Here is a 12,269-nt window from a genome sequence, read left to right on the forward strand (position 1 = left end):
CTGTAGTTTGCTAATTCCTACTGTAAAATATTAACCTTCCAACATGGCACCACTAGAGTTTTCAAAAACGCACTAAGTTTTTACCTCTTAAACTTTTAGCCTTGATCTGACAATGTTTATTGCATACTAGGGCCTGCGTATTTTAGTTACTGACATTTGTATTTTTATATAGCTATATCTTTTTTCTTTTACTATCCATCTGTCAGGCAACTTGATCTTAAAAAGAAGTTAAGATCATTTGCTTGGGTCCTTGATCAGTTCTCTTAAGAAATAGAAGCTAAGTAGCTCCAATCTTCTATAATAATAAAAGCGCAACATGCTAATTAGACCGGACGAAGCCACGGTGGCAGGGGCCGAGGCAGAGGCGGCCACGGCAGCGGCAGAGGCTGAACCCCTTGCACGAATTTCATGCATTGGGCCTCTAGTTTCAATATTAAAACATTTTAGGAATTTGTAAAAGAGAAGTAACTGTAGTTCTCTTATTATTACGTTTACATAATTATTTCTATGTAAATGGCTTGACTATTTTAGGCCTGTTACTTCTGTTTTTTCTTTAATGATATACTCTGTAATGTGAATTACATAAACCAGTTTTGGAACTAAGACACACTTTGGGGTGATTAGAGTGTAATAATTTTCAACTAATTAGAGTTTTAGTATGCTAGGAGTACTTAGAATGGTAACATGATTGCTGATATCCGTCCTAATGAAACATGGTAATACTAATAACACTCTTGATAACCCAGAAGGTGGGGTGGTATCGTATCCTTTATGCATTTGTGTACTTATTAAAGCCTTGTTTTTAAGTGTAGTCACAATTCTCAGTCTCTATGTTACCTTAATATCCTTGCTAGAAAGTAAATTTTAACTATAAGATAAACTGTCCGTTAGAAAACATTCCTTTTTCTCTTTCAGTTGAAGCTGCAAAGTCTGAAGTTGGGGCCTTGAATGACACTACTCATGTTGAGCCCTTTAATGATTCTACTCATATTTCTCTGCAAGAAGAAAACCAATCTTCTGTCAGTCATGGCCCCCCTGATTACTCTACAATTACTGAAGAAGGTTTATTTAGCCAAAAGAGTTTCCTTGTTTTGGGTTTTAATAATGAAAATGAGTCTAACATTGCAACTGCCATAAGAGAAAATGCTGGAACAACTGTATCCCTTCAGAGCAGAATTGTTGCCGATTATGCTGTGGTTCCTCTGCTGGGGTCTGAAATAGAAGCAACTGTGGGAGAAGTTGTTACAAATACGTGGCTGGTAAGAAAATACATATGAATGCCAAGGGTGTTAATGTTTATTTCTTAGCAGTTCAATTTAGGTAAATTGGTGTTTGGGTATGGGCAGTGAGTGACGGGGTCTTCTTTTAGCAAAGGAAGTGCTAAAATATGAAAATACTCAAGTTTCTGGGTCCTAATCCTGGTAGCGATTACTGTTACCCAGGGGCCAAAGCAGCAACATTTCTTGTTAGGGAGTTACTCCAGGTCATCTCATACAATTTGTTTTCCCCGTTTTCTCACAACCAAAGCATGACATGCACTTTGGTATTCCATCTTGTTGGCTTATCACTGGTAATTTCAGCATTGATTTTTTTTTTTTAACTTTTCAAGAATTTAGAGGGGAAAAATTATAAGCTAATACATTGAAAGAAATTAAATTTGAAACAATACTTAATAACTTCAATAAGCCTGACTGAATTTAATATTCTTAATATTTTAGAATGTAACATATAATGAATTGACATTTCTTTACATACTATTTAAAATGTAATGAGAATGAGCATACACAAATTTATATTAAAGTTGCTTTTCATCTTAACCAAAATTATTGCTACTATAACTGAACCAGTGTTAGCCACTGGTGGCTCATTTCAGGTTGATGTTGTTTCTCTTGTTTTTAAAGGTAACTTGTATAGAGTATCAGACTTTAATTGATCCCAAGTCAAGTCCTCTTTTCAAGCCAATCCCAGTAATGGCAGGAATGACTCCTTTAGAAGATTGTGTTATTTCCTTCAGCCAGTGTGTGGGAGCAGAAAAAGATTCATTGACATTCTTAGCAAAGTTCCTTGGAGCAAGGTATGTATTATTTTTAGTGGACCCTGCTGTCTTGATGTACTTTTGTTTGTTTTGACTTATTGGAAAGCATTCAAATTAGAATTTGGCTGTGTGTCTTTATAATATTTACCCTAGTATGGGTGTTGTGTAGTGTATCTATGTGATGGCTCAAAGGGAGAAGGGAGAGTGTACCAGGTGTATGCCTGGCAGATATTAAGACTATAGACATTAATGCTTATCTGCCAGGAAAGGGAGTATTTGAAGCTGATATGTGTGCCTTTACTGAATATTGCTTATCTAAGCATTATTTCAGCCAGAAATGCAAATCTTAAGTGGGCATAATGAATATTTTGGGAGAAAGGAAATGAATTTAAAAGTTCCTTCCAAAATCCAAATTAACCTTAAGTGAACATTAGATGGTGGTTGTTTTAAAAGAAATAGAAAACTGTTACATTAGTAATTATAAATAAACTAAACTTTTACATTAAAAGAATAGTTATTTAGCCCGTCTGGTGTGGGTCAGTGGTTGAGCACCGACCTATGAACCAGGAGGTCACAGTTTGATTCCTGGTCAGGGCATATGCCCAGGTTGTGGGCTTGATCCCCAGTGGGGGTGTGCAGAAGGCAGCCAATCAATGATTCTGTCATTATTGATGTTTCTGTCTCTCCCCTCCCTTCTTCTCTGAAATCAATAGAAACATACTTTTTAAAAAGAGCTAATTTGGCTGCTCAAAATAAATAAATGAAGTTATTTTAGATTATGAAGCAAACTTAAAAAATTTTTAAGCAAGAAGTGCACCTAAAACAAAGGGATTAAGAACAAAAAAAAAGATTGTCAAAGATATATCAATTAAATGCAAACAGAAAGGAGGGCCCTGGCCCTGTGGCTCAGTTGGTTGGAACATCATCCTGTACACCAAATGGTTGCGGGTTCCATTCCAGATAAAGACACATATGTAGTTTGCATGTTCAGTCTCTAGTCAGGGCATGAACAGGAGGCAACCTATCAATGTTTGTTTCTCACATTGATGTTTCTGTCCCTTTCCATCACTCCCTCTCTTCCCACCTCCCTCTTTCTCTTCCTCTCCCTCTCTTCTTCTTCTCTTCTTCTCCCTCTCTTCCTCTCCCTCTCTTCTTCTCCCTTCCTCTCTCTAAGATCAATAAAAACATCCTTGAGTGAGGATTAAAGAAAAAAAAAAAGAGGGGTTACAATTTTAATGCCAGACAACTTTGGATTCAAATTAAAAGTCATTAAACAAGAGAAAGAGGATTTATAAATCAAGAGTACTATTCACGCCCTAGCCGGTTTGGCTCGCTGGATAGAGCATCGGCCTGGGGACTGAAGGGTTCCAGGTTCAATTCTGGTCAAGGGCCTGTGCCTTGGTTGCAGGCACATCCCCAGTGGGGGGTGTGCAGGAGGCAGCTGATCAATGTTTCTCTCATCCACGTTTCTGGCTCTCTATCCCTCCCCCTTCCTCTCTGTAAAAAATCACTAAAAAAAAAAAAAACATATATATATATATATATAAATACATATATATATATATATATATATATATATATAAAGAGTACTATATAATATATATATATATATATATATATATATATATATATATATATAGAGAGAGAGAGAGAGAGAGAGAGAGAGAGAGAGAGAACTATTCACACTGAAGGATATATGTAACATAGACCATGACTGTCATTCATAAAACAAAAACAGGAGATTTAAGGAGGAATCAACAGAAATACATTCCTTGTAGGAGACTTTAATTCCCATCTTTTTACTTCATGACAGGTCAAACAGAAAACAAGGAAGGATAGATTTAAATAACATAGTTATACATGTACCCTGAAACAGTGAGCATACCTGTTCAAGTGCCTATGGAACATGCATAAATGTTGCCTAAAGAAATTTGCCACAGAGAAAACTCTTTCTAAAGTAGAAAGAGTGCAAACCCTATTCCAAAAATTGGAAATGAATAGTAGAAATAGAAAGTGAAAAGACGTTGTCAGCTGGACATTCTTTAACTGTTTTTAACAACTCGTGGTTCAAAGAGGAATTTGAAACCATTTATAGAAAATAAGTTATTAACTCAGTAGTGACAAGGAACTCTAATGCCCAGATTGTGATCTTAAAAATGTTTTTGATTTTTTTTTAGAGAGAATAGAAGTGGAGGGGGAAAGAGGCAGACAGACAGACATTGACTTTTTATGCATTTCTTGGTTGATTCTTATATGTGCCCTCATGGGGCATCGAACCTTGGTGTTATCAGGACGATGTTCTAACCAACTGAGCTACTCCTCCAGGGCCTGGATTGTGATCTTAAAATACCATTTCCCACTAAAGCTTAAAGAAGCCAATAATTCCAGATTTGGGGCAGCAAAGGTACCAGTGAGTCTGCAACACTTTGTGAGACCAGATAGCAAATACTAGGGAAGGTTGTGTCAAAAGGAACTGCACTGGCCAAACACAGGAAAATTTAAGTATTACCAGAGATGATAATGGTAGTGGATCCAAACACATCCAAGTAAGCTAATTGGCCATGTTTGAAAGATGCTAGGGAACCAACCCTTTATTTTGAGAGCTGGTAAATAAAAGGAAAGAATCAAGTATACATATATTTTTGTCAATCTTCACCTGAGGAAATTTTTCCCATTGCTTTTCAGAGAGAGTAGAAAGAAAGGAGGGGAGGGGGAGTGAGAGAGAGAAACATCGATGTGAGAGAAACACATCAATTGGTGGCCTCCTGCACATGCCCCAACCCGGGGCAGGGGCAGGAAGTGAACCCGCAACCCAGGTACATGCCCTTGACCGGGGATCAGACCTGAAACCCTTGGATACTTGAGCTGACACAGTAACCACTGAGCCACACCAACCAGGCTGGATCAAGTATTTGTCCTGCCTTTCCTACATCTGTATTGGAGTACCATAATAATGGAAAAGACCAAGTTTCTCTTTATACAGCTATTCCAACAAATAAACGAGGAAGGAATAATTGGGTTGTAACTTCTTATGAATAAAATAATCTAGGCATTGAAAATCAACACTAAATCATATAATACAATAGAGAGAAAATCAGACATTCTGTTTCTCCGGATAACGAGCACAACACCGCTTTGAAGTAGTCTTACAAAACGATGAAACTTCAATCTGATGAAGCCTCTGACTTCAGCTACTGATTTATAGCAAACACAGGGTAACGTGTAACAATAATGCAATCAGCAACATCCAGACTCGGGGATAACTCTACATTATAAATGATCCAGTATCTTCAACAAATATTATCTTAAGGGGAAGGGGGAAGAAGAAGGAACGTAAAAGCTAAAAGACACAAAACTGAACTAAATGTAGTGTTTGAGGATGCATTATGTGGTAAGAATAAAGAAAGGTAAGGAAATGATTACCATAAATATTCCAATAGTAGCCACTATGGAGAAGAGACGAAGGGAGGTTGTAACTGAAACAGCACCTTGGAAAGGTTCTTATAAGTGGCCGGCAAGATTTTTCTTCCTACATTGGTGGTGGCCATAAGGGATTTCACCTTTGTAATGTATTAAATTGTCTGTTTCCTTTTCTGCTGTATTCTGTATTTGAATTACATTAAACAGCACAGTGCTCCTTGAAAAAATGAAATTGTGGAAAATAACGTGACAATAGATTTCATGGATCAGTGGGTTGGATGTGAAAAATGAAAATACTAGGGAAAATTGTAGAATGTTAAATTTTAAAAGTGGGGAAGTTGAACATAAAACCCAGAAGTCATAAAAGAAATGACTGAATTCCGTTTATACCTCAAGTGGTAGACTTCTGTTTCTGCCCCCACATTCTCTGGGTTTACTAGTCTGTGATTTTAAGCAAGTCACTCAATTTCTCTGTATCTTTTCTCAGGCTGTATCTTTACAACATTTTGTACAATAATTGGTATTTCACAAGTATTGAGAGGATCAAGTGAGATTATATGTGAAAATGCTTTGAGCAGTTGTAATTGGCTAAAATATATAATGTGTTGCTCATACACTTTTCTTTGCTCCCCTAGTTGTTCATGCCCCTTTTTTGGGGGAAAGGACAAGGTGGGTGGGTGGGTAGGTGATGACTAATTAAGGAGGCAATTTTTTTGGTTATTTCTTGAAAGTCTAGTTTAGCGAGTAGCATGACCCTAGAGCAGTGGTCGGCAAACCGCTGCTTGCGAGCCACATGCGGCTCTTTGGCCCCTTGAGTGTGGCTCTTCCACAAAATACCACGGCCTGGGCGAGTCTATTTTGAAGAAGTGGCGTTAGAAGAAGTTTAAGTTTAAAAAATTTGGCTCTCAAAAGAAATTTCAACCGTTGTACTGTTGATATTTGGCCCTGTTGACTAGTGAGTTTGCCGACCACTGCCCTAGAGGAGCTGCTGGCCCCGGGCAGCGGGGCAGCGGGGCAGCGGCCTCTCCGGAGAGCCAGGCTCTGCATCTCCCTTCCCCTGCTCTCACCCTAAACCAAACGGGTGGGGCGTGGTCTTGATGGACAAAAGCTAAATTGGTGGAGAAAGCTCCAGGCTGAGACGCTGAGCACCTACAGTCGTGTCTAAGCTTAGCTGGGTCCTTTCCAGTTTGTTTTACAGCTTCCTAGGTTAAGTAGTTTGCACTATTTTTGCAATAAATTCATGGAAACCCTAACAGTTATTTGTTTTGTTTCTTACTGTGTGTATATAAACTAATACTAAAAATTTGACATAGTGTTTTTTCACCTCCTTACATAACCCTTAACATGCACAGAATGCTGTAAATCCGATAAAATATATGAATGATATCTTATAAAGTTATTTTGTATGGTGTCAATTTTGTTTTGCCTCATAGTATGTCAGCAAAAAATAAAATAAAATCCTTTGTATTTAAAAAAAGAAAGTCTAGTTTAATTAATTTGCTTACGTTTTTATAAAAAAGTTTAATTGTAGGAATACATTTTTATTCTAGAGTAGTAAGGGTATTAGCTTATTTTAAGATATAGAACTGACTTTTAATCAGTGAGTATTTATACATAAAACTCTGACAACACTGTTGTGTTAGAAACTTCATTCTTAGTTTGCTGGCTAATCGTGTATATGACCATTTGCTTTTCTTTAAATACAACTTCTAGCGTTCAAGAATTCTTTGTTCGCAAATCCAATGCAAAGAAAGGCATGTTTGCTAGTACACATCTTGTGTTAAAAGAACCAAGTGGTTCTAAATATGAAGCTTCCAAGAAGTGGAATTTACCGGCGGTTACTATAGCTTGGCTGTTGGAGACTGCTAGATTGGGAAGGAGAGCAACTGAAAACCATTTTCTGATTGAAAATTCAACTAAAGAAGGTTAATGCTTTTATTTTGTTCTTTTATATATACATGATTTTACAATTTGATGGTTTCTGGGATATCAGTGTGTCAAAGCTTATTTTTAGGTAAGGTCATTGATTTCTACTTTTCACAATGGGTACAGCGAGCCACTCTTGGGCATTCATTATTGGGTAGGAAAATAAATGTGTGTTTATAGCACAAATGTTTAATTTGTAATTGTACTAGCAAGTGTAGGCACTATCTGAAAGTAGAGGGTGCAAAACAATATAGGAGTGCTCTAGGGGCTCAGTGTTTGAAGTCTAAAGATGTGCGCCTTGATCCCTTTTCCATGTTCCTTCCGTGGCTCATACCGACACACTGTAATTAGTGTTCTCTCTTCACGTCTTTGGACTTTGTGTGTTTTCCCCAGCCCACCTCATGCCTGTTCCTCTTTATCTTTCAGTTCTCAGCTTGGATGTCACTTTCTCTGGGAAGCCTTCCTTGACTCACCTAGTCTGGCCTTTGTCTTGCCATCACACCCTGTATTACCCCTTTTATAGCTCTAGTTTACTCAACTGTAAGCTCTGAAAAGCAGGGAATATGCATGTCTTGGGCATTGTGTTTCCATCGGCTAGCATTGAGCCTGGCATGGAGTAGCCATCTAATGTGTTTGTTAAATGTTGGAAAACAGGAGGAGGCGGGTGGAAGGACACAGTAGCCAACCTCTTATAAGATGGTAGGATCCCTGGACAAACTTCACAGACAATTCAGCAGCTTGGGAACAGCTCTCAGAGCCATTACTTACTAGACAGTCTAGAAATTTTACATTGGAGGCAAAGTGATGTTTTGGTCATATTAAAATTTCATTATGGACTTTTCCAGAAACTTGACTAGTTGCCAACTCTGAGTACATGTAATTAGAATTTTCTTTACTCTGCCATTGATTATGATGACATTTAATATTTTGGCAAATTGTGAGGTTTATTGAGAATATTTCAAGTTACAGCAGGCTGAAATGGGAAATCTGATTTCATTATTTAATGTGCTTGTCTAACTCAACCTTTTTTTTTTTTTTTTAAGAGGATCACTTTTTATTTTATTTCAGAGAGGAAGGGAGAGGGAAAGATAGAAACATCAGTGATAAGAGAGAATCATTGATTGGCTGCCTCCCACACACCCCCTCCTGGGGACCAAGCCCACAACCCGGGCATGTGCCCTTGACCAGAATTGAACCCCAGGACCCTTCTGTCCGCAGGCCCATGCTCCATCCACTGAGCCAAACCAGCTGGGCTTTTTCTTTTTTAATATATTTTTATTGGTTTCAGAGAGGAAGGGAGAGGGAGAGAGAGAGAGAGATAGATATAGAAACATCAATGATGAGAGAGAATCAGTGATCGGCTGCCTCATGCGTGCCCCTTACTGGGGATCAAGCCTGTAACCTGGGCAAGTGCCCTTGACTGGAATCAAACCCGGGACCCTTCAGTCATATGCTGACGCTCTATCCACTGAGCCAGACCAGCTAGGGTTAACTCAACATATTTTAATACATCATCTGGTCTGTTTCTTTAAAAAGTAGGTATATAACTTTGTGATTTAAAGTGTACTTGAGAATTCGAATGAAAATTAACAGTAAGATAAAGATCTCACATGTGCCTCTTTAGAGAAAAAAAAGTTGACATTAGTGGCTCACATTTGCTTCTTTTATTTTTAAATCTCCAGAGCAAAGCTTAGAAACTGAAATAACAAATGGGGTGAATCTAAATTCAGATGCTCTGGAGCATCCTGCCACGAGCCTGGAAACTCACAGAAAAGCAGCTGTTACTCCATTAGATATGAACCGCTTTCAGAGTAAAGCTTTCCGTGCTGTGATCTCACAGCATACCGGGCAGGCTCCGCAGCCCGCTCCCGCAGCACAGCCGCTGCTGAAGGAGCCCTCGTTAGACCTGGATACGCCATCAAAATTTCTGTCCAAGGACAAACTCTTCAAGCCTTCCTTTGATGTGAAGGTAAGGTTTATAGAAAATGGTCCTGGAATTGACAGTTTTATAGTTTAAGCACCATATTCTGCATCACCTCTAATGTTTATAGTAGTAAATTTTCCAGAGATGTTGGCAAGTAGATTTATATTATTGAGTAGAGTCCCAGTTTGTACCTGTGGTTGGTAACAGCTAGAGAAAGAGACAGTATGAAATCAGGACCTCCTTGGGGCTTCATTATTTCCACTTGTAAAATAATGGAATATATGTAGATGATCTCTAAGGTCTCATAGTTCACAGAATCTGAGTAGTAAATGAAGTAATATTAGTAGGCAGGAAAATAGTTGCAATATTTCAGTCATTTAGACCTTTTTTTAGATACCTTGCAGAGGAAAGCTGGTGGTTCTGAAAAAGTTTCTGTAAAGTTACAAAACACTTTTAAAGCTTTCATTGTTTAGAGCAGTGATTTTTTAACTGGTGTGCCACAGCCACAGAATTTTTAAAGCATGCAGTACTGGGCTATTTAGTCAGCGGCACTGACCTCTTTTCCCTTAGATTGTCAGTTCTTTAACATACACATTCGGAAAACCTATTTTGTTATATAACGGACTTTGGGCTTTAATGGACACGCCTTTGAAGTTTTACTGTAGTATTAAAAATCTGAAAAGAATAATTGAGGGTAGGAACTAGTTCTAGTTATTAAAACAAAGTCGCGGTAATTGAAGCAGTTATTGTCACATGAATTATCAAATTAATGCACAAGATTACACCCCATAGATAGAATTTATTATGTAATAAATGATGTATTTCAATCAGACAACTGAGAAAACAGTAGAGATGAGACTTCATAACCTCACATCAAATAAATACTAGAGGATCAGATACTTAAACACGAGATATGAAGGCATAAAAACTCTAGTACAGACCATGAGAGAGTTTATTTTTAAATAATTCAATGTGAGGAAAACCTTTCTAACTATAACATACCCCAAATGAAAATAAAAGTTCATATGAATTTGACAGTAATAAAAAGTTAACTCCATTTATTTATTCTTCCTCAGAGAGGAAGAAGGAGAGAAGGTGAGAGAAAGAAACATAATGTGAGGGAATCATTGATCAGCTGCCTCTTGCACATCCCACACTGAGGATGGAGTCAGCAACCCAGGCATGTTCCCTGACCGGGAATCGAACCGTGACCTCCTGGTTCATAGGTAGACGTTAAACCACTGAGCCAGTTATCTGCATTTAAATATGAAAATTTTATAAATGTGCAGTAATTGTTTAAAAAACAATTCTTCATGGCAAAAATTTGACAAAGTACAAATTGGGAACAAGTATATATATGTGTGTGTGTGTGTATATACATATATGTGTAAATTCATACAAATATCTTCATGTAAGTGAATATAAAAAGGACTAATAACCCAATGGAAAAATGGGCAAAGGATAGGAAGGGATAGCTATAAAAATTTTTTAAATAGAAATATTCCACATGCATAAAGATGTTTAATTTCATTTAGTATAAGAGGGTAGATATTGAAACATACAAATATATTTAACCCACCCACTGTGCTGTCAAGCATATTGGAAAATATACACTCAAATGCTTTGTTCAGGAGAATGTCAGCGTTGGTACATATATTTTATTTAAATGCTTCTTTTTACTCTTGCATGTGCAAAATGGTGTGTGTACAAGGTTAGTCGTTGTGTCATACTGGCAAAAGATTGCTAATCTAAATATTAATCAGTTGAGCATTGTTAAGTACATTCTGTGTGCACATGGGATACTGTGCTTTAACATGGGAAAGAGAATGAGCAAGCCTCCGGACAGCAGTGACCTCCTCTCGTGAGGGAACTGTGGATGGCTAGGCATAGGAGCATACTTTGTACCTTTGAAGATTCTTAAGTCTCAGCTCAGTCTGACTTCTTAACCTTCCTTGTAGTTTGTCTTGCTTATATCTATCCTTGCTCACTTATTTCCATCTATGTTTTTTGTCTGCTTGTTTGTTTTGGTTTTGATTGTCCTTTATTTAAACTATAATTTAAACGTAAGAATTGGATAAATGTGGCATACACTGCTGAAAATGTAAGCTTCTTGGTTTTTTTAAACCAATTTGCTGGACAGTGTGAAAATTTTTTTCTTTGTATAGATACATATAATATTTCATTTTATTGTTTGAAGGAAAACCAGATGAGGTTACAGCTGTAATCCAATTAATTTTGAGGATTATCCCCCTTCTAACTCTCCTTTTTCTCTTCCTTTCCCCTCTTCTTCCTTGGGCTCTTGTTTCCTCCTCTTCCTCTCCACCTCTCTCTCCTGCTTTCACTCTCCCCCTCCGTACATATAGGACGCACTGGCAGCCTTAGAAACTCCAGGAGGGCCTAGCAAAAGGAAGAGGAAACTGAGTACACCACTCTCTGAAGTCATTGGCAGGAACTTGAAGCTTGCTTTGGCAAATAGCTCACGAGATGCTGTGGCTCTTTCTGCCAGCCCTCCACTGAAGGACGCTCAATCAGAGAAGGTAGAGTTAGATCTCTTACTAAAAAGATGTTCTAGATCAAACATTTCAAATAGTAATGGTCAATGCGTTTTATTTTCCATGGACAGGAAGAAGCTCCAAAGCCACTTCACAAGATAGTGGTATGTGTTAGTAGGAAACTCAGTAAGAAGCAGAGTGAACTAAACGAGATTGCGGCTTCTCTAGGAGCAGATTACAGGTATTGCACATCTTTCTGGTTGGTGGTGATATGGCCTAAGTTTATAGGGAAACTTCAGCTCTGCGACCGCCTACAAAGAAACATTTCTTTTGCCTTTTAGTGTGTCATTTTATGTGCAAAATCTCTCCAAATGATTTTTAAGTCACCACATCCTTTTAAAATGTTCTCTGCCATATCGGTTTACTCTTATGTGTGTGCCTTTTAGGGTGCATTCAACAAATTTTTGAAAGC

The 12,269-nt window shown here is 37.8% G+C and overlaps 1 protein-coding gene across 4 annotated transcripts in view; it reads left to right on the top strand.

The window, feature by feature from the left end:
• Nucleotides 1-12,269, top strand: part of TOPBP1 (DNA topoisomerase II binding protein 1) — a 49,251-nt gene that overhangs the window by 19,982 nt on the left and 17,000 nt on the right. For all 4 annotated transcript variants that reach the window (XM_080671970.1, XM_080671971.1, XM_080671973.1 and 1 more), the window contains 6 exons: nucleotides 916-1,259; nucleotides 1,902-2,074; nucleotides 7,169-7,380; nucleotides 9,064-9,350; nucleotides 11,669-11,842; nucleotides 11,929-12,038. In XM_080671970.1, coding sequence (XP_080528096.1) covers nucleotides 916-1,259; nucleotides 1,902-2,074; nucleotides 7,169-7,380; nucleotides 9,064-9,350; nucleotides 11,669-11,842; nucleotides 11,929-12,038 — 1,300 coding nt within the window. The remainder of the gene's footprint in view (nucleotides 1-915; nucleotides 1,260-1,901; nucleotides 2,075-7,168; nucleotides 7,381-9,063; nucleotides 9,351-11,668; nucleotides 11,843-11,928; nucleotides 12,039-12,269) is intronic.

This window comes from Plecotus auritus, assembly GCF_963455305.1.
Source record: "Plecotus auritus genome assembly, chromosome: 6".
NCBI lineage: Eukaryota > Metazoa > Chordata > Mammalia > Chiroptera > Vespertilionidae > Plecotus > Plecotus auritus.